The following is a 23042-nucleotide window of genomic DNA, read 5'->3' as shown; positions in this document are numbered from 1 at the left end:
CCCCTGTGCTTTGCACCACGCCATGAAGGCGTATAGGGGGTGTGGAGTTAGGATCCCACACTTTCTTGATCACGGCCAAAGGTGGGGGTGATGTGATGAACACCAAGCTCATGGCCGCTTTTACCCCCCAGAGTTTTCTCCAGGTAAGGGTAGGTGGAGTGCTACTATGCTTGCTGCTACCGTTGGGCAGTGACAAAAGATGTCTCTGAACAGGAGTACTAGTACACTTTATACGACGCTGGGTGGGCGCCGGAGCCGCTTGAACAGGTGGAAAACATCCCGATTCTTCCCCGCCGGGGATTGAACTCCGGTCTCTCATATGGTAGTCAGACGCCCTAACAACCAAGATACCGCGGCTACAAGAATTATATTATTTAATACATATATAGCTATAGTATTTAAATACATTACATAATCAATTCATCCACCTCATAACAAACCAACAGCAAAAATGACATAAATTGTCTCTCACATAATGTGTGCTCCGTTTCCTCAAAACAATTGTTCATACATTTTAAACAAAATTGTTTAGCAGCAACAGTCTTAGGAAACATATTTGGTCTTACTTCTCTCTCTCTCTCTGGTAATTTACAATGCATTACAGAAAACAAAGATATTGCGAGCGACACGAGCAAGAAAATTCCTAGATCCAATTCTTGCAAACTGAAAACAATATTGATTTAATAGGGTGCAAATAATTTCACCGGGCGACATGGCATTCTCTCTTTTACAACTTTTTTCTGCTCCGGTACCTCTTTCTACACCCTCGATTTCAGGCACATTTCAAGTATTTTCGTGAAAATATTTAGTTCCTCATAACAAACAGTGTTTGCAAATAGCGCGGAAGTTAATTTTTTAGATCTACGTGCTACGAAACTTACGTTTTTTATAAAATTAAAATTCCTTGCGTAACGTGAAAAATTTCAGAACTTCTATGATGGCGGATGATGGATTCATGTCACAGGCGCAAGTCTGAAGATTTCGGATCATGGATTCATGTCACAGGCGCACGTCTGATTTTTTTCTTTTTCTTATTATGATTGACTTGTGCAATGGGAACATTTGCGATTGCGATGTTATTTGTGTGATATATTGGCGGGTTGGACATTTCAGACATTGGATTTCATTTATGCGACTTCAGAAATTGGAATTAATTATTTCTTTTTGGCAACTGCAGGCCGTAAAGGGGAGGGTTGTTTTTTCTAAATGACTTGTGGGATGGGATAGTTTGCGACTTCTTATTTTTATGATGGGAAGGGAGTGGAGGGTGGTATTCTGTGGAAAAGGACAACAAGGACTTTCAACGTAGGAGTTACTTCATTTCTGGACTTACAAATTTAACTGCGACCCGCAATTCAGTGCCTGGCCTTGGTAAAAGGAGGTAAGTTACCTTCTTAGGTTTAACTTTAGCCTTCATTTTTGGTATCTTCATGTGTCAATACGGAAAAAAAGTGAGAAACAGTGTTGGGGGCAGGTGACTCCGGCCAATTTCTAAGATGCCTTTAAAAGGGACCCGATAGATAAAGGCGGGGCCGCGGTAGCGGTAGGGGGCGGTAAGTCAATTACCTCAGGGGCGGAGCCCGGAATCGGTGGGAAATTTGCACTCAACAATTTTAAACGACAAAATCTCAACTTTAAACGGCTGTACAGTCGTAAATACTTCTTTCCGCGCTCCATTTTTTTAAATTCACAATTAGGATCACATAATCTTCATAATGAAAAAAAAATTTGAAAATTCGAGGGTGTAGAATAGGGTACCCGACCCCTTTTTTCATTTAGATTGTTCGGTGCCCAGGTCCGACTCCTACCGCCCCCTAGTTACGGCTCCGAACTCGGTGAGACTGTAAGAAAAGCAGGAATTGCGAGCGAAGTGAGCAAGAAAATTTCATGAAAATTATTTATATTTGCATCAAATTTAAAATCGAGGTGGTTATTTGCCACTTTCCCCCCTCCTCTCCCCACTGCAGGTGCTCTTCGCCGACTGAAAGAAAAATGCAAGAAATAATTCTATCTTGAGTATAATTTTTTTCTGCTACTCTTAGATTCTGCTAACTTCGTTTTTTTTTTACTTCATTGTTTGCCCCCATTACCCCCCTAGAATTGGTTAACGTCCAAGGTTGGAGGGAGCAATGCCCCCTGTGGTTGCGCCACTGCTGCGCTCAGATGAAGATGAGGACAGCTGGAATCATCATCTGAGGCTGCCACATCACAGGATCCTGAATTTGTTTCATAACCCGAGTCACTATCTGAGTCACATAGACACACTCAAGGCAAACTGATGATTTAATTTGAGACCTGGACCTATCGAAAGGCAAGGCACAGGTACTAAGTACGAGGTTTCAACAGTGATTTTTTTACAACCTGATGTTAAAGTGCTAATGTGCAGTAGTCTGCAGAAATATTTGCTTCCATGTTTTAAAAACATCTTCCACTCCTCTTCCTCTTCTCTCATGTGGATTTCTTTCCAGAAAACTGCGGTTCAGTGAATGATGAGCACGGTGAGGGGTTTCAGAAAGACATTTCAGTAATGTAACGAAGATATAAGGGTAGGTAGAGTGCTACTATGCTTGCTGCTGCTGTTGGGCAGTGACAAGAGATGTCCTAGTGACAAGCAAAGATAAGGCACACTAGTCAATAGGGCACTATTTCAGGTAAAGTCTGTGCACACATTCCATGAAGGCATATTGGGTGATGTTGAGGTAGAGCTCCCCACATTCTTGATCTCGGCCATAGTTGGGATGATGTGATCAGCATCACGCCCTGCCGCCTTTTATCCCCACCCCCCTCCCCAGGGTTTCCCCCATATACTCATTGATACGGGCCTCAGAGCCGCGCAGAAACGAAAATGACTTGAACAATTCCTGGTCCAGATCACTTGCCTGGGATTCGAACCCCGGTCCTCGGCGTGCTAGCCAGGGTATAATTTTCAATTGCTTTATATGTTTGCGATTGTCTGAATGAAAACAACTTTTATTTATGCTGTATGAGTATAACATACTATGGCTGATATATTGCTTTTCGCTTTACAAAAAACTAGACCTAATTAAAAAAATCTGAGATCATATTTTTTTTTACCCAAAATTAGTAAAATATGACTTTTAAATAAGGAAACATTTTTTGTTGTTGACCAGTGATACTGTATGTTTATGTACAAAGAGCACTAAACTTGCCGTTATTTGAGTATTTGCTTTATATTTTGTCACACAACTCCATGTAAAATCCACCTATCTGTCTGGACTGAAATGTAGATTTGTACATGTGCAGCTGCATTCTTAACCTACGTACTCGCTTAGTAATACTATGAGCTGGCCATGTGAATCAATGAACAAGCGATAGAAATATTTATTATGTTGACGAGTTGAGGCAGTAAAAACTTGCACGTAAATCCCTTGCGACAAGGAGGGCGTTTTTAACTACAGGTTTAAACTACAACAACCTTTCAAAATCTCTCATGTAAAGAATATGGTTAGCTTCCAAAGGCTGGTTGCTGTCGAAATGGAAATTCCATTCGTACGACATAAATTTTATATTGCTTGCTTAAGTCGTTTGAAAACGTAGAGTGCACGTAGTTTTAATACCTGTTCTTTGAAATAGAGTTCATAAGAACAGCACAGGCGTTGTTCCTCTCGCAAAGTCTCGCAAATTGTCTTTAATTTTTTTATTATTGAAATATTAGAAGAATGTGAAGCAAACTATTGAATCGGTCCAATTCCCCGTTTGCCATCTTTAGTTATTAATGGTATCTCAAAAACGAAATACTTAGTAAGATAAAACTATGTACACCAAAGATAGAAGATCTTGTAAATACTAACGCCGTCCTTCGTATATCATAAGATTTGTCAATCAGAACAGCTTTCATACATCATAGGATTTAAAACCAAGAGAGATACAACTTGCTAGAAAGAAGATATCGCATAGTCTAGTTTATATTCACGTGTGGATGTGTTCCTTGGTCAATGCCACAAATAAATATCAAAATAACTAGTTTAAACTGGTTCACCAGGTTAGACGCAAGAAGATCAAATTGTATTTGCATTGTTGTTATTTAGCGTCGCTTTCTGCCGCATTTGGCTAATTACAACGATGAGGATAAATGATGATGAGATGAAATTGGTAAAAGGACATTCGCAGACACAGAACACTCGTGCTCAAGCCAGTTCTATTATTGTACTCAAATTCGGGGAATCAGTGTGTATGCTCTTTCGTCTGTTTCATCTAATCATCATTAAACCATTTCATCGAGATTAACAGAGGCAGATGTAAAGGCTATGATTGTAGGAACAGAAAAAATCCATCTTAAAACCATCTGATGCTTCCTATCGCTCATTTTATTTTCGCTCCACTAATCTACATTTTCACTTCCTAACACAGCCGAGCAAAAAGTAGCTGTGGTGTGCTACGCAGTTAGTCCAGCTCCGATTGAAATAAAGAGCTGTTGCAAGCTTTAAAACCGTCATATATTGCTGTTTAATTATATTCAATACAGAGCTATTGTTTAGTTCCCAGTATCTTTTCCGCTGCAGGGGTCAGAAATATGGAAAATATTCAGTATTTTAGAATACTCAAATATGTTTTCGACGGAACTGGAAATGTCTTTAATTGTTCTTACTGAATTATACGTATATATATATACTATAATAGAAGAACATGCAAGGCATATTTGATTTTTAGAATAAAGTAATGCGGTCATGTAGACACCATGGTACCACTGGTAAGGTGATTCATGGTACGAGAATAAGGTTAATGCGACAAAAATTGTTTCGATTGGTCCGTTCTGGCGTCTGTAGGGATAAAACAATTGATACATTTTTAATGTTGTGATATCTCCGAAATGACTTGAGATAAACATATGAAATTTGGCAAGTTGCTGATTTTGTTTTTATGTCCACTTTATGCACATAGAGGTTAATCGGGACTGAACCAACAATTTAAAGTAGAATCCGAACCACTATGTGCCTCCACCGGGTATCGAATCCTGGACTCCTTTAATACAAGGCGACGACGTTACTAGTACGCCATCGGGGAGGCCTAATTTGGAAAGTTGAAGGAACTAAATTATATACTTGTTGCAATACCCATATTTTCGATCAGCCAGACCATTTGTCTGTTGTAATAAGCAATCAAAGACAATCGACACATGTAGATTTCTCAGAAACTGTTATAGATGGAAACATAAAATTTGTGGATAGAAACATCTACATAATACTAACCTGGGGTGATATAAGAATCTAATATGAGTGTCTGTCCATGCCGATAATCGATATGAGTTTAACCTTCGACACCTCAGATGTAAATAATACTTGAAAAATGTAATTTGTTGTATTGCCTAACTCTGCGGCGAATTTTAATAGCAAATTCTCAATAACAATTTCTCCCACCGCCGTAGAGTTAGACAACACACATAACGCCTTGCAGGGCAGCGAGTATTTCAGGACCTAGGTGTCCCATTTTTATTGCCGCTGACTTTACAATGATTTTTTTTTTCACCCGAAAGATCTATCAGGTGCTAGTATAATGTTATACTTAATATCTCGATCATTGTCTCCATCTGTCTGCCAATAAGAAAAAAAAAGGAAAATAAAATAATGACTACAACAATCGGAATTATAGCGACTTATTCGTACGTAACAAATACATAAAGGCGTATCTTTGCGGGGCAAGGGGGATCACTTACCCCACAAAATGTTTAAGCTTGTTAAAATTTACAGTTAATGATATATTTTGTTGACCTGAGGACTATAGAAATAAAGAGTACTTTTTATGATTTCTCAAATGTAACAGTTATTTAGAAAAATAGTCCTGAACACAACTATTATGAGATGGACAACTTATTAATTCTGCCCCTTCCCTCAAAGTTCGATTCTCCTCCCAAAGTTAGGCCTCGAGTTTTGCTAATGCAAATACAGGAAGAAATAAGTTTCGTTGGCAAAATGACGAAAAGATAGTAATTTAAATAAACATTTGTTATCTCGATTTGCCTGTATAGGAAACCACAAATGGAAAAAAATATAAAATTCTGTGCAATGAAATGGGCGCGGTTACGCAGTAAATACTGCTGCAACTTGGTGACCAATACGGTATTTTAAAAGAGGATGTTTTTTCTCCAAGTAAATACCCTAGAAATCCAGAACATTGGAGATTTATTATGGTTTAGAGAACTTAACGTTTTTTCTGCATATTTTACATGTTCAGTAGGAACAATAAACCATCAAAATGAAAGTTACGATTTTACCAGGATATGAATCAACGATTCTTGGACTTCACAGAAAGCCGTAGCAGAAAAGAATAATACCGCTTTGTGGGGCATATCACGGAAACTACGGGGCCAAAAGAGCAACTGGGCACATATTGAACCTTACACTGTCGTCGTGTCGTCGGGGGAGAAGGGGGGCCACCACGCCTAGAAGTTACGCGGGAAATATACTTTTTAGGGGATTTCGTTCCGATTCTCGACGAACATATAGGGGTCGACGAGATAAAAATAGCGATAAGGAAACTGAAAAAGGGGAAAGCGGCAGGACTTGACTCCATTGGGGCGGAATTTTTCAAAGCCAACGAAACTGACATTCATATGGTGGAAGCACAAAGCAAATTAATGGACAAGATTTTTAAAGAGGGGTACTTTCCGAAGGACTGGGCAAGCTCCATAATCTGTCCTATTTATAAAGGGAAAGGGGACACAAATGACGCAAACAATTTCAGGGGCATTTCTTTATTACCTGTATGGAGTAAAATTTACACACACATCTTAAACCGTAGGATCCAGAAATGGACAGACATATTCGACAAAATCTCACCACTACAAGCGGGCTTCAGGAAAGGGTACAGCACGGTCGACAACACATTCATATTACAAACACTAGTACAGAGAAAAATTAAACAGAAGCGTGGGAAATTATACGCATGTTTAATTGATTTTGAAAAAGCATTCGATAAAGTTCATAGGAAAATTTTGTGGGGAAAATTGTATGAGAAGGGAATGTCCGCGCGCATGATCAGAGCACTGCAAGCAATATATGCAATATAGAATTCGGAGTAAGATGCGAAGGAAACCAAGTCTCGGCACTGCAGCCTTCGCTCAGGGGACTTCAACAAGGATGCATCCTATCACCAGTGCTATTCTCACTGTTCATAGATTGGGTAGCGCATGAAATTAAAATGGACCAGGATTCTATCCCATGTATAGGAGTGCAAAGTATACCAGTCCTTATGTATGCAGACGACATAGTCATCTTGTCCGAGACAATAGACGGTCTTCAAAGGGGCATAGATAGCATATATGAGGGGTGCATCAAATATAAAATGAAGGTAAACATTAAAAAGACAAAAATCATTGCTTTCAAAAATGACTACATATTTAGCAGACAGGAGACATGGACATACGGGGGGGATTTAATCGAGCGGGTTAAAAACTTCACATACCTAGGGGCAACACTCTCCATTACAGGGAGTTGGACACACCACATAAGGGCAAGAAAAACTAAAACAAAATTCGCAATAGAACAAGTCATAAGGACAATAAATATGGCACCTCAAATGCCTTTCCCGGTCATTCAAAACCTCTATTCATCAATAGTATTAGGTACGTTAAACTATGGAATAGAACTGTGGGGGTCAAGGGGGGACAACACAATAATTGGCATACAAACAGAATTTTATAAGAGAGTAATGGGCATAAGCAGAGGCACGGCCAACTGTGGGATTCTCAAGGAATTCGGCCTGAACAGAGACGCGGTACAAGCACGGATGAGGGTTGTTAAATATTGGATGCGATTATCACAAGAGCGCCAAACTACGCTGAGGGGACAATGTTTGGAAATACAGACAAGGGATGAAAACGTTTACAGCTGGGATCTGGAAGTGAAAAATATCTTATATAATAGTGGAATGGGTTGGGTATGGGAAGAGGGAGGAAGGGGGGGCATCTCAAGAGAAAATCAAATCAGAGACAGGTTACTCGACATAGACAGACAAGAAATAATAGCAGACTGCCAAACAAAGACCTCAATCAGGGAACAGCTAAGAGTAAGAGAATGGGGGAAAGCGAAATATATCCACGTTGTGGGAAAAAATGAAAGAGGCGCGCTGGCATGGTTCAGATTAGGGGGAAGGAAACAATTAAGAACGAGAAACGAAGCAGGGGAAACGATATGTCCTTTGTGCGAGGGGGAGGAGACGGACAAGCATATCCTACTGAACTGCCCTTCTACACGTGACCTAAGGGACAAATGGATGAAAAACGTAACAGGCAGGGAGATGATAGAAGTGGTAGACGACAGAATAAAGATAAAGGAAGCGGGGCAGCAAGTGGGGAAATACCTGGGAGACGCAAGAGAACGGCGGGGGAAAGCTATTGGAGAAGGCAGCGAAATGAGTGACCATGCTCCAGACGAGCCATCTTTATAGTGTAAGTGTGTTTAAAGCAAAATGTATGCGTGTTTTGGTGAGAGTGCAGGAAAAGAGAAGTTTGGCGAGGAAGAAGGACGAAAGACTGGAAGAAGAACTGTTGGGGGAGGGGAAGAATGTGTATATAGGGGACAAAGTAAGAGACAGCTTAAAAGAGAACTAAATGTAACAAAATAGTGTAGAAAAATCAAAACTATGTAGTGCGTACAGCCTATGGCTCGCACAAAAAGAAAATAAATATGTGACACTAAGTAGCTGACCTGTCAACTTAACCCCTGATTTCACTACAAATTCACGGCATTGATATTATGTCAGTAAAAATGCAACTAGGATGTTATTAAATTAAAATAAAACCCTAAATGGAGGAACATCGGTATGTTTTGTACTGTATACTGTTATATGTACACCAGCGTACTTGTTACGTTATCGGGGAAAATGAAATGGGAAATTAAATATTTCATCAGTTTATCTCGATACATTGACTACTTCATTTTTTAATAAAATTATTTAATGGACAGATATATATGTGCAATTTGTTTTAGAAATAATTGTATTTGATTGAGTTATAGATGACTTAGATCTCAACTTCCTTCCCTCCATGTTTAGAACTAATTGTATTTGATTGAGTTATAGATGACTTAGATCTCAACTTCCTTCTCTCCATGTTTAGCCTATGACTACCAGCATCCTGTCTGGGTGCGAAAAGTCAAGGTTTCATTTCATGTTCGGATAGAATAATTGGAACTGGACCCAGAGTTTACGACTCGTTCATTGATTGCAACTCCTCCAAAGTTTTCACACGAATTACAAGAATCATGAGCAATGGACAGAGGGTGAAAGAAGAACGTTTGATGCCTTGATGATGGAAAGTAGGTTAAGACAGCAAAAACTAACTTTAAATAAGGGAAGCTGGCTGAGAAGTAAACTTTCATTAAATTATGGATTGTTTCTCGTGTTTTGGGGGAAGGAACTAGACGGCTCTGAAAAGTATCCGCCCCCTGCCACCCTCTGCCTTGCTCTTGTACAATGAATGAACAGAACTTGATTGAGTGATTTGGTTTAATTTCTGCCACTTTTGGATAATCTCGAACATGGGGATGGATGGCGATCAGATGAACTTGATGCAAGGACAATCACAAACACGTATGGAGAGCACGCAACACAAGTCCCAGAGAGAATTTTATTGGCTGTGAGTCCAAACGTCAGACAGCAAATGTAGTCTTGTGTCTACTACGTGGAAACGAGGTTGACGCTTGAGTGTCTTCTCAAAAGACCACGGAACTTTAAAATTGTTCAATGATGTTACTGAACGAAAGACAATGTAAAGATTCTTCCAAGAAATGAGGGACTGGTAATAATAACAACAATATTATTCATAGCTACAGCAATTTTCCGAAAGCGTTGCACGCGTCACAACGTACCGACGGTTCTTAGTTCTCATTTAACCGTCTTTGTAATTTAAAATTATATCTCCACAAAACGGAAATGTGTTTTATTTTCTAAAATAATGTATATTGTTATTTTTCCCTCGCTCACAGAAAAGGTTGTATTTGTCAGAGAATGTGAGTTTTAGAATCCTTGAAGGTCGTCAGTGTCAGCAGCACGTTATTTCGCCTCTGGTTTCATCGTGTTTGCTCTTTCATATATTTCATCTAATTATATGTATTTCACATCATCGCCGAGATTCAACTAAACAGGCAGAAAGCAACATTAGATAAACAAATATAAACACGATCCTTGCGAAGTTTACCCTACCTATATTAGAAAAAAATAGCTTTACTTAATGAGTCGGACCAAATTAACGTTATCTCGACCCATTTCTAAGTTGGACCAGAATCTGTTACAATGATTAATTTACTAAATATTTTGAAAATTGGCAAACAATAAGAATTTACTTGCAATAAACGGGTCGGACAAACATCATACCATCACAACCCTTTGTGAATTCAGCTAAATAATTACAAAAATACACATCAATTTTAAATTTTCATCGTAAACTTAAAGTCAAATATGTAGACAATTTATAATAAACAGAGTAATTCAGGCCAACTTCATGAAATTCCAACTCATTTCGGGTTCTCACCGAAAACAAATCGACCGATTAAAATGTCTTAAGTTTTGAATTTGGAGGTAGCATTGACTCTACTATGAACATGTGAGTAAAATTTATCAAAACCTATGAATATATACTTCGTCTAGACATAATTTTAAACAAATAATATTTTATGTGCAGGCTGATAGGGTGATAACTGATTTTTTTTATTCCTACATATTTTTGTATTCTATGTGACATGTCCTACTTTCTAGGACTGTTTGAATATTCTGCAGGACTTACTTTAGTTATTTTCTCCCTTAAGGACAATGAGTAACCAAACTCTGAACTAAATTCATGATGTGGATTTTTTTTAATAAGTTGTTAAAAGTTTTGAACTATGTCCGCTGTTTCGTGTAGTTGGAGATCTTATTCAGGTGTGCACATCAATACGACCTTGTTTACTATATGATTGGAAAATCGTTTGACTACTAACAACAACCGAAACTATTTAATACTACATTTCTGATTATCATAGGTGAGAATTTTCATTTTCACCACAAAAGAAGGTTTCGCCGCACCTCCCCTCTATTAACCTTGCATTTATGATGAATTTCAGTAGAGTAAAATATAAAACAAGACAATTTTTGTTTGAAAGTGTTAATAAAAAAATGAAAATATAGTTTTCTTCTGTTTTGGGGGCTATTGCAACTGGGTGAAAATATCCGAGTGCTCAAGCTTTCTTTCTGACAAAATACTATCACATAAAATTCCTATCTATGTTTTGAAATTCGAAGAAAAATCTTCCCTAAATCACCCAAGCTGAATTTCGAAGTTTTTTTTTACCCTACAAAACGAGTACTCTCCAAGGTGTGTATGTTATTCTTATACTTTTTACTTTACTTCATACGAAATTTAATGTATCCCTTTTTGTATTTGAATGGTAAATATTGTGCTTGCATTTAAAATAATATTTGTAGTGGAGTGCAAAAATAAACAATAGTCCATTTTAATTTCCTTTTTTTAAAGGTAATGTACCGCGAATAATCTTACCATCCGTTTCGATTAAATCTTCGTTGAAACAGTTTACCGTATTCCATAGCTCGCTGCCACTTTTACGTACCTACCTGGCTTCGCCATTTCACTGACACTCAATACTGTTGTCACTGTCACACAGTAAAAAATTCTAAAAAAAGTCACAATGTGAATCTAAATCTAGCAGTCAACAGGCGTGCCGCTTAAAATGCGTTTGTTACTGCTTAAGCCCAGGTTGCATTGTTGCAACAATCGCTGCAACGTACTCACAACACTCATGGAGGGAAGTACAAGGCGCTTGGTCTCTCTTTCCTCTAAGCTGCACCAAATAGACAGTTGTTTGAATGTTTTAGGGAAAATACAGTCGTACAAAATATTTGATATCTTGTCAATAAAGGGAACAAGGAAGATGTTTCTTTAACCCTTTACTGGAAGTATGTGTCTGACAGACACGCATGGTTTTTTTTTCTCGTTGTGCTGGCATCCCTGTATGTTTCTGTGAAGCGAGCTCCTCAATACCTTCATAATTTTTTTTTCTTAGTTTGGTGGTGTGATTCATTGTTGTCGGTCGCGCTTGTGTGTTAGCTGATAAGAGCTTTTTTGTAACCTACCGTGTCTGAGAGGCACATAATTCCAATAACGTAAGTTTTTTTGCGTGTCCCTTGGACACATACTTCCAGAAATGGAGTTTTCTTGCACACAAGTATTATTGATGTTGATGATTAGAACTTAGTTATAATGGAGGAAGGACCTTCTACATCTAGGAAAAGGAAACTAAGCGATGTAGCGAAAGTGGGTGAACCCAATTTTTGCGCCAAGGTTTCAAAAATGTGGGAAGAAATGGAAGAAGAAGACGGGCTAGAAGAGGAGATGGAAGATCTATTTTCTGATGATGATTCCGATGTGGGTAACAGCCTGTAAATTTTAAGAAATCCGTCTCCGACTTATACTACTGTTACCCCGATGTGGACTCCATGTTCATTCTTGTGACATATGGTTCTTCCACTGATGATGAAGATTGTCGTAATATCGAAGCTAGTATTTCGTCTGTAAGTTGCAGGACAAATAAAGAGAATGACGTTCCAGCTTTCTTTCAAGGTAAGGAAGGATATTCTTGGGAATCTAAAGAATCAACAAAGACTAGACGTGTTCCTCGTCAAAATATAATACGACGAATTCCAAGCTTGACAAAGATTGTTAGAAATTTAGGTGAAAATCCTCAAATGGAAGATATTTGGTCTCTAATTTTTGATGACGACATTATTGATCATATTCTGTTGTGGACAAATGTAAAATTAGAGAAAACAAGAATTAAAGTCAAAGAGCATCAAAAGAGCAATTACAGACCAACTCATAAGTGTGAAATAAAGGCACTTTTAGCTCTTTTTATGCTTACATCAATTTGTAAGTCTGGACATGAGGATATGGTTTTCCTATTTTCTACTGATTCTATGGGTAGACCCATATTTAGATCAGCTATGTCAGTGAAGCGTTTCTAAATTTTGTTACTCTGCCTCTGATTTGACGACTCTGAAACAAGAGAAACACGGAAGGAGACAAACAAAGTTGCATTTTCATAAAAAAAGAAAAGTTTTTCTCAATAATAGTTATTTTTTCTTACGTAGCACTTGCGTTGTGTATGTATTTTGAAATAAATTTTATAATATTAGATTATAAGAATAAATCTATGTAATACTTTGCAAGGAAACAAAAGTTTCGGCGTTCCGTGTCGGTCAGACACATACTTCCAATTAGGTAATAAAAAATCATACTTCCTGTTAAGGGTTAAAAAAAAGGGAACGTAGGCTGAAAAACTAGTCAATAAAGGGATCAGAGAGGAAAATGTTTTTTAAAAGGGAAAAAACAAGGGAATGTGAGCTCCGAAAGGGAAAAACAAGGGAAGTCAAAACCATGTAATCTTGTTGGTGGAAGTTAATTATCAACAATGTTGTTATTTATTCCAAGATACATGTTGAAAAATATAAAAGGAATTCCCTTTAAAATCTGGTCTCTTAATTATGGGACAGGTATTGGTCCATCATTCGCAGCCGAATTGTTGTCTCTTTACGCCCATTTATGGAGGTGATCTGATCAGCACCATGTTCCGGCCACCTTTACCCCCCCCCCCCCTTAAACAGCTCTCAAAAGTGATTTATCAAAAGGTTTCAACTGCACATGATTTTGCAAACCTTCTGTATGAAAAGTACTACAGTACAATTCTACCTAGTCCTACCTCCATGGCGGAGGGTTGGCACAGGGGTGGTGGAGGTACGCGGGGTTACCGCGTTCGAATCCGAGCCTGGGCATGGGAGTACTATGTAAGTGTTCCTTCAATTTCATCCTTTCATCACTCATCCTCATCGTCGCGATTATTCAAAAGTGGCAGAATAGCAACACCAACAAATATCAAATCAAATCTTTCCAGAGGTACACACAAACAGAAACCTGCACACATACAAAAGTTTTTACTTTTTCTTTCACAAGTAAGGGTATTTTACATAAAAGTTCCTTTAGTAATATTTTGTGGGAGGGCAAGATTTACCACTAGATTAGAAATTATTTTACAAACTTTTGTAAAAAAAATTGTGTCTGTCTTACACACACACACACACACAGAGAGAGAGAGAGAGAGAGAGAGAGAGAGAGAGAGAGAGAGAGAGAGAGAGAGAGAGAGAGACACGCAGACACACACACAATTGATGATTTTCAATCCAAGTACTTGAAACTAATAACAAGTAATTAAATTATTCCGAATTACTCAAAGTGAGGTCTAATGTTTCCTGCACTTTTTTTCTGCAAGCAACGCACTCAGAATGCAACGTAAGCTCTTAGACACTATTCTCGGAAGTAAACAGCTTGCTATCTCAATCGTCGGCACCTACATGCCATGTTATAAGACAGACTGCAAACAAAAATATATTTTTGGATTATATCTTGGAAAAGAATTTCATTCTGACAAAAGTCAATTGCACTTAATTCTAAGCATATTTTTTTTCTGCTTGCAATCAAGTTGTTAGGAATAAATGTGGAGACATCTGTTTTGAAATAAACAGAAACAGTTCGTCACCTATAGGCATTTCTATTCTTGTTTCTATTCGCAACTCTTATGGCTGTTCATGAAGTTCTAAGCAGAAATCTTCAGTGACGCTATCTTGGTTTAGAGCCATTAAACTGAACCACTGCTGCTTATTCTTCCGGTTTCCTCCTTTGGAGTAAATATTTGCTGTGTCGATACTTGCACAATTCTTATCGGGAGTTGTATGCAATGAAATGCAAAGATATAAATTTCTTTGTATTCTGATTAAGCTCCTTGCAATCATAAAAAAATATCTCCAGTAGAGATTGCCATACCTCAAATCGAAAAGTATAAAGAACACTTCATAACCGTAAAAAAATTGTAAGAAATTGAACGGTTAGAATAATAAGTACGCCCTATCTACGTTTGTGGTACGTAATAGCTACTTTCTTTTCCGTGTACTAATCAGCAATCTGAAATATAGATTATTCAAGTGACCTAGACCCACGTGGAGACGTACCCGACTGGGTGTCCGGGGGCGTGTCGACCTCCGTGACGGAGCTGTCAGCGCAGCGCGCTACGACGCCAGGAATCCCGGATTCGAAACCCTGTCAAGACGTGGATGTTTGTGTTTGTCCTCAATGAGAAAAACAGAGAATTGAGTGAAACTGATATATGTGAAAAACTGGGCAAGAGACTGACGGGGGAGGCTACAGCTTAGGGGTTTTCCTTTTGAAAAATGAGCGTCAAGTGGTAGACTTTAGATCTGGTCACCGAAGTTACCGGGTTTGAGACCAGGCCTGGGATGGGTGTTTATTTCCGAGTGTTCATTCACCTAATCATCGCTCACCGTTGAGATTAGCCCAAAGTGGAAGAAAAGCGACGTAAAATAACAAGCATACATGTGGGACTAACATTCTAGGCCAGTCTTTTAATAAAAGAAAGGCGGTGGGGGTAAAATATCAAATGCAGATTTTCAAGTGTTTTCTATTTTTTTAATAGCAGTCTTCTTATATGTGAGCTAAAATTTGCTCAAACTCAAACGAATTCGCATAACCCTACAGTCATGTGGAAAACACTTGAAACGGGTAAGGGAGGAAGCTGTGAATTGTAGAGTGATAATTAGAAGATTCGTCATCACCGGTTTTTAGCGCATATCACTCTGCAACACTATAAAGACCCTCTTTTTTGCACCAGTCTTCGTCATTTTCTCCCAATCACTTCAATCCCACTAACTAACACATAGCGAAATAAGTGCTCCAAGATAAGGAGGTGCAAATTTTATTTCATACTGAGAGCAATTCAAAGGTGGCATGTAAAAATTATTACATAAGCCTTCTCCTCGTTATAACTATATAGAATTTATACGGCCAAGGCATTCCGGACTACTCACAATTTCAAACCACCGCGTACGCTATATTTTTTTTCGAAATATGTTTTGTTCCTTTTGTAACAACACATAACCAAAATTGTATGGAATAGAAGAAATATATGTGTGTATATATTTATATATACACATACATTTATTTTTTCTTTTATGGTGTTTAGTTAAAATAGGATCCACACTTACACCTGTCTAATATTTAAGACAAAATGCAAATACCTTCTAGGTTTCTCAATTGAAGCGTATGATTCTAACCTCAAAATGTAGTTTTGCACTTTTGTAGTGCTCCCTTAGAGATTTTCACGGGGTAGGCTAACTCCGAAAGGACCATCTAGTAATACCTCTTTCGATAGATTTAATAAGTCCAAATAAATGTTGTTCAATTATATTTTATATTGACAATACTTTTTGAATTTAGAAATTATATCAAGACGAGACAGACAAGGCTCTGTCTCGTCTGACAACAGTATCGGTCTCGTATCGAGTTGAAAATACCTGTCTCGTTCTCGGTCTCGTCTCGATTTATAAACATCAGCCTTGTTCTCGTCTCGGTCTGGGTCTCGGTGTCGTCTCGAGTACCAAAATTATAAACCACACATACAGTGTGCTGCTGTATTCTTGTTACATTTTATATAATATATTTTATTATATTCGTATACCAAATTGTCATTCTGAAAATATGCAACCCAACAACACATGCTCACAATTGTTTCTAATTGGTTTGTATGGAAGACATTAACAAACAGGGGATTTTTGGCAGAATGCGACGCAAAAATATCGTTAACATCAGCGAAAATAGTGGATACGGATTGAGAATGAGGAAAGAGGAACTACGTGGATTTGTGTGGTTGCCGGGTTCAGACTGGGGGGATGGGCACAAGTTAAACTAAAACGGGAGGACGGGAGCGTAGAATGCCCGCTATGAGGTGAAGACGAGACGAAATTTCACATTCTCCTCCAGTGCAAAGAAACAGGGGAGGCAAGACAAAAATATATCAGGGAAATAAATGAAGCTAACATTGAGAATATAATGACAAGCGTTATTAGGAGGGAGAGACCGAGAGGGGGGGGGGAGGCGCAAATAAGGAATCTGGGAAGTTTCCTACACTATGTCTGGGCAAAGAGAGCAAAGAAGCTCAGTGAGGATAGCGAAAATGTGTGAGGGGGGTACTAAATAAATACATAAATCTGAGAAAATTTAGGAATCACTCAGGCAACAGTGCAAGTGTAGTGAAAGAATGGAAATGAAAGACTGTGTTTGTGAACTCCCAAGCAGGGTGAATGTGGAAGTAGACTGAGAGGAGGAAGGGCGTAGGAAAATTGTACTAACACTTTTTCATCCTTGTATGGTATGCACAGCTGTAAAGGCTCATACTTGAAATACATTCTATTCTATTCTATAAATAATCAAGTTGATATCCGCTTGGCATGTCTGAAGAAGTCGCATATTAAAATAAATTTGATTTACTTAAATTTTTCAAATCTACCAAAATCTCGAACGAGATCAGTCTCGGTTCCATCTTAATTACAGAGGTCTGCCTGGTTCTCGATTTTCTCTCGACAAGTTTTGAAAGGTCCTCTCTCGCCCTCGTTTCGATATTTACAAGGTTTTTTCAGGCCTCACAGATGGCGTAATGGTAACGTAGTCGACTTAATACCAAGAGTCCTCGGTTCTATACGCCGTAGAGGCATACATATGTAGTTCGGATCCCACCTTAAACTGTAGGTCCAGTTCCGATTAGCCTCTCTGTGCATAAAATGAACTTATAATTCAAACAAGGAAGTTTCGGTGTAGACGGTAACTTAACAGAATTAGCCTTTTTATAATTTCCAGCTTCAAGCACACCTCCATTATATCACGCTAACGTAATGAAGTATAAACCCTGTTTTTCGGCAACTATTCGAATATAGTAGCTCATATAAAAAGAAGTCCTATAAAATGTATTTAAATATTTAGTATTTTATTAGTGACTGACATGATTACGTATGTCCTTGAAGGAGAAACGTTTAACTTAGGAGGCCGTAGTAACTTTGTCATAAGTTATTTTTTTAGCTCACAAATTTCGCTCGAAACAGAACTAAGTTTTAGAAGCCGTTGACCATAAACATTTCCTTGTTGCTGCAGTACAATGCTAATTTACCACTCAACAATAATAAAGATAACAAGAGTAATTTTAGTAACTATAATATTTGTTTTTCTAACAACTGAGTTGACACATTAAATATATATCTGGCGTTTTATATTACACTTGGACTACAAATAACTGCTTGTCAATTTCGGAAGATAGTTTATAGTTAAATAATTATGCTTAAATGTGAACATAAATGACACTAGTACTATTCGAACTCTTCATGTTAAATAATTCATAGTTTCCATTTCTTTATTTGATCCAATGCCAATAATCTTCAGTGGTTTTGGGGTGTAAGGGGTGACCCTTTCTGAAGACACCCAAATGTCAACTTCACATCCACGTAATTCACCCTTGACTGCATTTTGCAGACTAATGAGGCTATGGCGCCTATATTGGCAGCCAGGATAATCTCTGTAGGGCTCGCGTTGTGTCGTGATTGTCCGTTTATCCTTCTCATCTTATCACCATTCATCTTCATCTCGCGATTAGCCAAAAGTGACAGAAAAGCGAAGTAAAATATAGTAAATCAATCAATCAATCTTCAGTGCTTGGAAACATCAAATCCGAATAGTTTGTGAAGAGAGTGAGTGTATGTCGCAAATTGTATGTTTATGTTGGTGATTTCTTAATTTTCTGTGTTGAAAGTTTCTGGAAGTAATCGATACTCACAACGTGAAATACAGAACAAGGCAGATGTTTGAAACTCAATATTCCTTATTAGTTGACTTTGCATTGTAAGTTGTTCCGATGAGGCCACATAAAGTATTTTGTTAGTTCATGTAACATGTTATTGCCTTCCGTTTAGTTTCTGTGCACAAGACGAAAGATATTTACTAGTGTTTTATGTTTCTGATGCGGTTTTATACTCTCTATAGTGGTGTGTCCAAGGTGGATGGTTATGTCCCTCCTTCTGTGGCCTTACTTTACTGGGGAAAAATGATCGTCGAATACATGACAGGATGGTAAAATAGCACTTACTTCTAAAAAGAAGTCAATCTGCTCATTATGGTAAAATTTCTGGACACGACGCTATTTTTTATTTCCAACATCACAATCAAAGGGAACAGTCCATAATATAGTGTTTGCGCGTGGCACTGCGAAATCAGCAGTTCAGCATTTGAACTCTACCTAAACCTTACATATTCGTGCGCATCCTTCAATGCACTTCAATCGGCTTAACGTTACGTTTAATTTCCTCAAATTGTGATTTGTCACAAAAGCACACACCCACGAAAAATGGCCGGAAGTAAGAAAATCAGTGAGGGGAAGATTTCTCTACAATGTTTTTTCTTACAATTTATCATTGGTAAATGCGCATACAATTATTAAAGACAATAGGAGCATCATTTACAATATGTGTGAAAACACGATGCAAGCATATAGGAACACGTAGTACAATTCATGCTTTACCACATCTGGAAATCGAAGCAGGGTCGTCTGGCTGAACGTCAAAACATCAAGACGACACCATTCGTCGCTTTTTTTAATGAGTAAAATGAGCAGCCGGATAAACGAATTTCCACAAGTAAGAACAACAGTAACAAAATGAACACTAACAATAATATCATTAATATTCAAATATGCTACATACTGTGAACCAAGAAACACTCACCGCTCAAGAGCTCCTGCAAAGAATTCACGCCGGCGGCTGTCATCCTATGATATATCAACCCCTTCCACCTCCTACAATCTACTTAGCTTCTGCTGCGGTCTCGCACGCGATCTTCTTGCATTCTCTCACCCACATCAACTGCCATGCCAACCTCCCGCCGAGGAAGTTATTCACCGGCCACCACCAGATGGCATCAGTGTCAACGGAGGAATTACTCAAGTGCGGTTTGTTTCTATCGCACTTGACGCTGGGCGGCGCTTCCTCCGTAGTCATTCGTGACACGTCGGATCCAACTTTAAAATGTAGGTCGAACCGCTATTATCCTATATGTGCATAAAATGGATGAATTGTACCAATCTTTTTCGCAAGTTGTGCTACCTGTTCTCCAACTGCCAAAAATGTGCCACAGCGGCGCAACCAAGAATTTTTGTCTGGGGGGGGGGGTAAGTACTACGATAAACGTACCAACAATAATAATAATAATAATAATTATTATTATTGTCCTCCTCCGTGGCCATGTGGCGCTATACTTTGGACTCCGACTGCGGGACGGCATGGGTTCGAGTCCGCCTGGGTTAAGTCTCTGTATAGGACTAGTGGCAACCCACCATCGTGAAGAAATTGGGGAGCTACGAGTGAGTAGCGTAACCCGGTCATAAAAATCTCCTATAACGGCTGAGGGTTCAACGTGCTGACCCCACGTCACCACATTATTGGTTGAAGATCTCCATACCTCTAGGTAGGATTGTGGGAGGGAGACAGGCAGTCAGGAGATAAACCAAATCCTTTTGAGGGTTGTCGCGCCATGGGTTATTTATTATTATTATTATTATTATTATTATTATTATTATTATTATTATTATTATTATTATTATAGAGGTGCTGGTACTAGTATTGTTGTAGTAGTTTCAAAGACGTTATTATCCTCGTAAATTACGCAAAAAAGGGGTAGAAGTCGATGCTAAAGCATTTGTGTTGGAACAAACGATTTGAAATATTTTATCAACACGTTCAATTTCACATTTGCTAATAGTGGAAAACAAGCACACAAACTATATTTTTGAAATACAGAAAATACATGATACATACATTCCGAATAAAACTATTTTTTTACACATCACATGTAGACTATAACTTTCATGTACAACATATGTTTTACACATATGCAACATGGAACGACGTAAAAAAAAAGAAAATACACGTGCAACATGCAAACACTTAATTGTGTACGTATTCAAAGATTCTTTCATACATATATATACAACATATATTATTTAAATACATTACATAATCAATTCGTCTACCTCATAATAAACTAACAGCAAAAATGATATAAATTGTCTCTCAAATGTGCACGCTCCTTTTCCTCCAAACAATTTCTAAGTAGTACATCTCCTGTGTGTGTCTAATCTACAATTTTTAACATCTCTACACTGGGAGGAACCAGGCAACGTCGAAGTCTACTGTGTTTGAAAGGCAACAGATCCCGTTGTGGTAGCACTGGCAGAAAAGATTCCACGCAGGTAAAACAGCGATAGCGAAATATCAGGCGAGACCAAGCCGACTCGGTAGCTCAATGATTAGAGCAACGGCACGGTATGCCAGAGACCCGTATCCTGTTGGAGCCTACATTTTTCGCTGAAAATTTCTACGTAATTGTTCATTTGTTCATGCATTTAAGACAACATCAATCAAGAGAAGTCTTACTTTCTCTTCCTGGTAATTTACAATGCATTACAGTCAACAAGCACACATTGCGAGCGAAGCGAGGAAGGAAATTTTTAGATCCAGTTTTTTGCAAATTGAAAACAATATTGATTTAATGGGGGGCAAATAATTTCACGAGGCGCCATGGCATTCTCTCTTTACAATTTTTTTTCAATTAAATCTCTGTCCCAGGGATAACTGAGACAGAGTATGGCCCTCATGTGCAGAAGTGGACTTCCAAACATACTCAAGACTCCAGAGTAGGGAGAAGGGGCGATTGATCAACCTACCACCAACAATGGGGGGGGGGGGGATCGTGATAAAAATGCTCCTTTCGCCCAAATATGCTTTTTCTTTTGTAGCATTTAATGGTATGTTAAGCGTGACTACCCGGGGCAGGGCGAGTCGGGCGGACAGGAGAGGGTATTTGCTGCATTTCTTCAGTTGTTTTGTTGGTTTGCGTGTTGGTTGTTACCTTTATCATGCTATATTTCGTTCTTTTCGGAATCCTAGGAGTAGAAGGGGTGAGGCCAGACAATTCGTTCTTTCCGGCCTCGCCGATGGTGCAGCCTTGTAATCAAGGAGTCCCGGGTTCGATACCCGGTGGAGGCACATAGTGGTTTCGATCCAAGTTTAAGCTGTAGACCAAGTCCTGATTAGTCTTACTGTGCATAAAGTGGACTTAAAACACAAAATCAATCAATCTATTCGTTCTTTCAGGAGCTCTCCGTTCCTACTACCTCGGTTTTTTTTATCTGTTGTTGAGAGAGCGCCGTTTCATAATTGTATATATATTATAATGTTATTTATTGCCGCCATTAGATATTTATGTTATTTATATTATTCCTATATATTTTTAAAATTTTATTATTGCTATTATTATTTTCTTTTCTATTATTTATATTAATTCCCTTTCATTTCTATTTATTATTATTAAGTTTTTAAATAATTGTAATTGTTTTCGTTGGCCGCGCGTTCCAGTTGGGAGGGCTGATGCCCCAGTCCATCGGGACCCAAATTGGCACGTTCATCTTTTCTGAAGTATTCTTACATATATTTTTGCAATACTTGTACTTCCATGCCTAAGTATATATTTTCTATTTTCTATTTTATATGTACTTGTTGTTGTATTTATTACATATTATTATCCCTAGTTATTTTTATTTAATTATTTACTATTATAACTATTAATATTTTTTCCATTCCTATTATTGATTTTTATTGTTTTTATTTATTATTAATTTTTATTTTTAGTTCTTATTAATGCTAAGTTCATTGTTTTTAATAACTACTCTGAGTAAGGGTGGATATTTTCTTCATTTGTTTATGTTTCAGTTGTTTTCAGTTGTATGAGTGTTGACAGGCGCCATGAAGGAGTATTTTGTTCTCATAGTGGCAGTATTGGTTACATTTTCCAAGGTTCCTAATTAAAGGGTTGTGGTGATTGTGGGTTTGAATCTGAGGTTTGCTTTTTGCCTCAGTCAGGAATTCAAACGCTCTTCGTGCAGAGGGGACAGTCAGCCTCGTGTATCTTGGGGCTCTAGTCATGATTTTTGATCATCTTGTTTTGGAATTCGCGAGTGTTAAGTTTAAGACTGCAAATGCATACATAATGCCGGGCGCAGTAGTGCTTTTTACAGCGTACACCAAAAGTTTTAGGACAGCGACATTTTATACTAAGCAATCCAACTTACACAAGGCGTTGGTGGGCTGCATAT

General features: G+C 38.2%; 1 protein-coding gene across 1 annotated transcript in view; it reads right to left on the bottom strand.

Annotated features, from left to right (window-relative positions):
* The window catches only part of LOC145984122 (uncharacterized), a 115369-nt gene extending 95626 nt beyond the window's left edge, over positions 1-19743 (bottom strand). Inside the window, exon 1 of the mRNA XM_083117557.1 lies at positions 19618-19743. Within this exon, the coding sequence (XP_082973683.1) occupies positions 19618-19660 (43 nt within the window). The 5' untranslated portion in view covers positions 19661-19743. The remainder of the gene's footprint in view (positions 1-19617) is intronic.
* Between the last annotated feature and the right edge of the window lie 3299 nt (positions 19744-23042).

Source organism: Lepisma saccharinum, chromosome 2 (assembly GCF_977018435.1).
Source record: "Lepisma saccharinum chromosome 2, izLepSacc3.1, whole genome shotgun sequence".
NCBI lineage: Eukaryota > Metazoa > Arthropoda > Insecta > Zygentoma > Lepismatidae > Lepisma > Lepisma saccharinum.
This window is presented reverse-complemented; position numbering and strand designations above follow the sequence as displayed.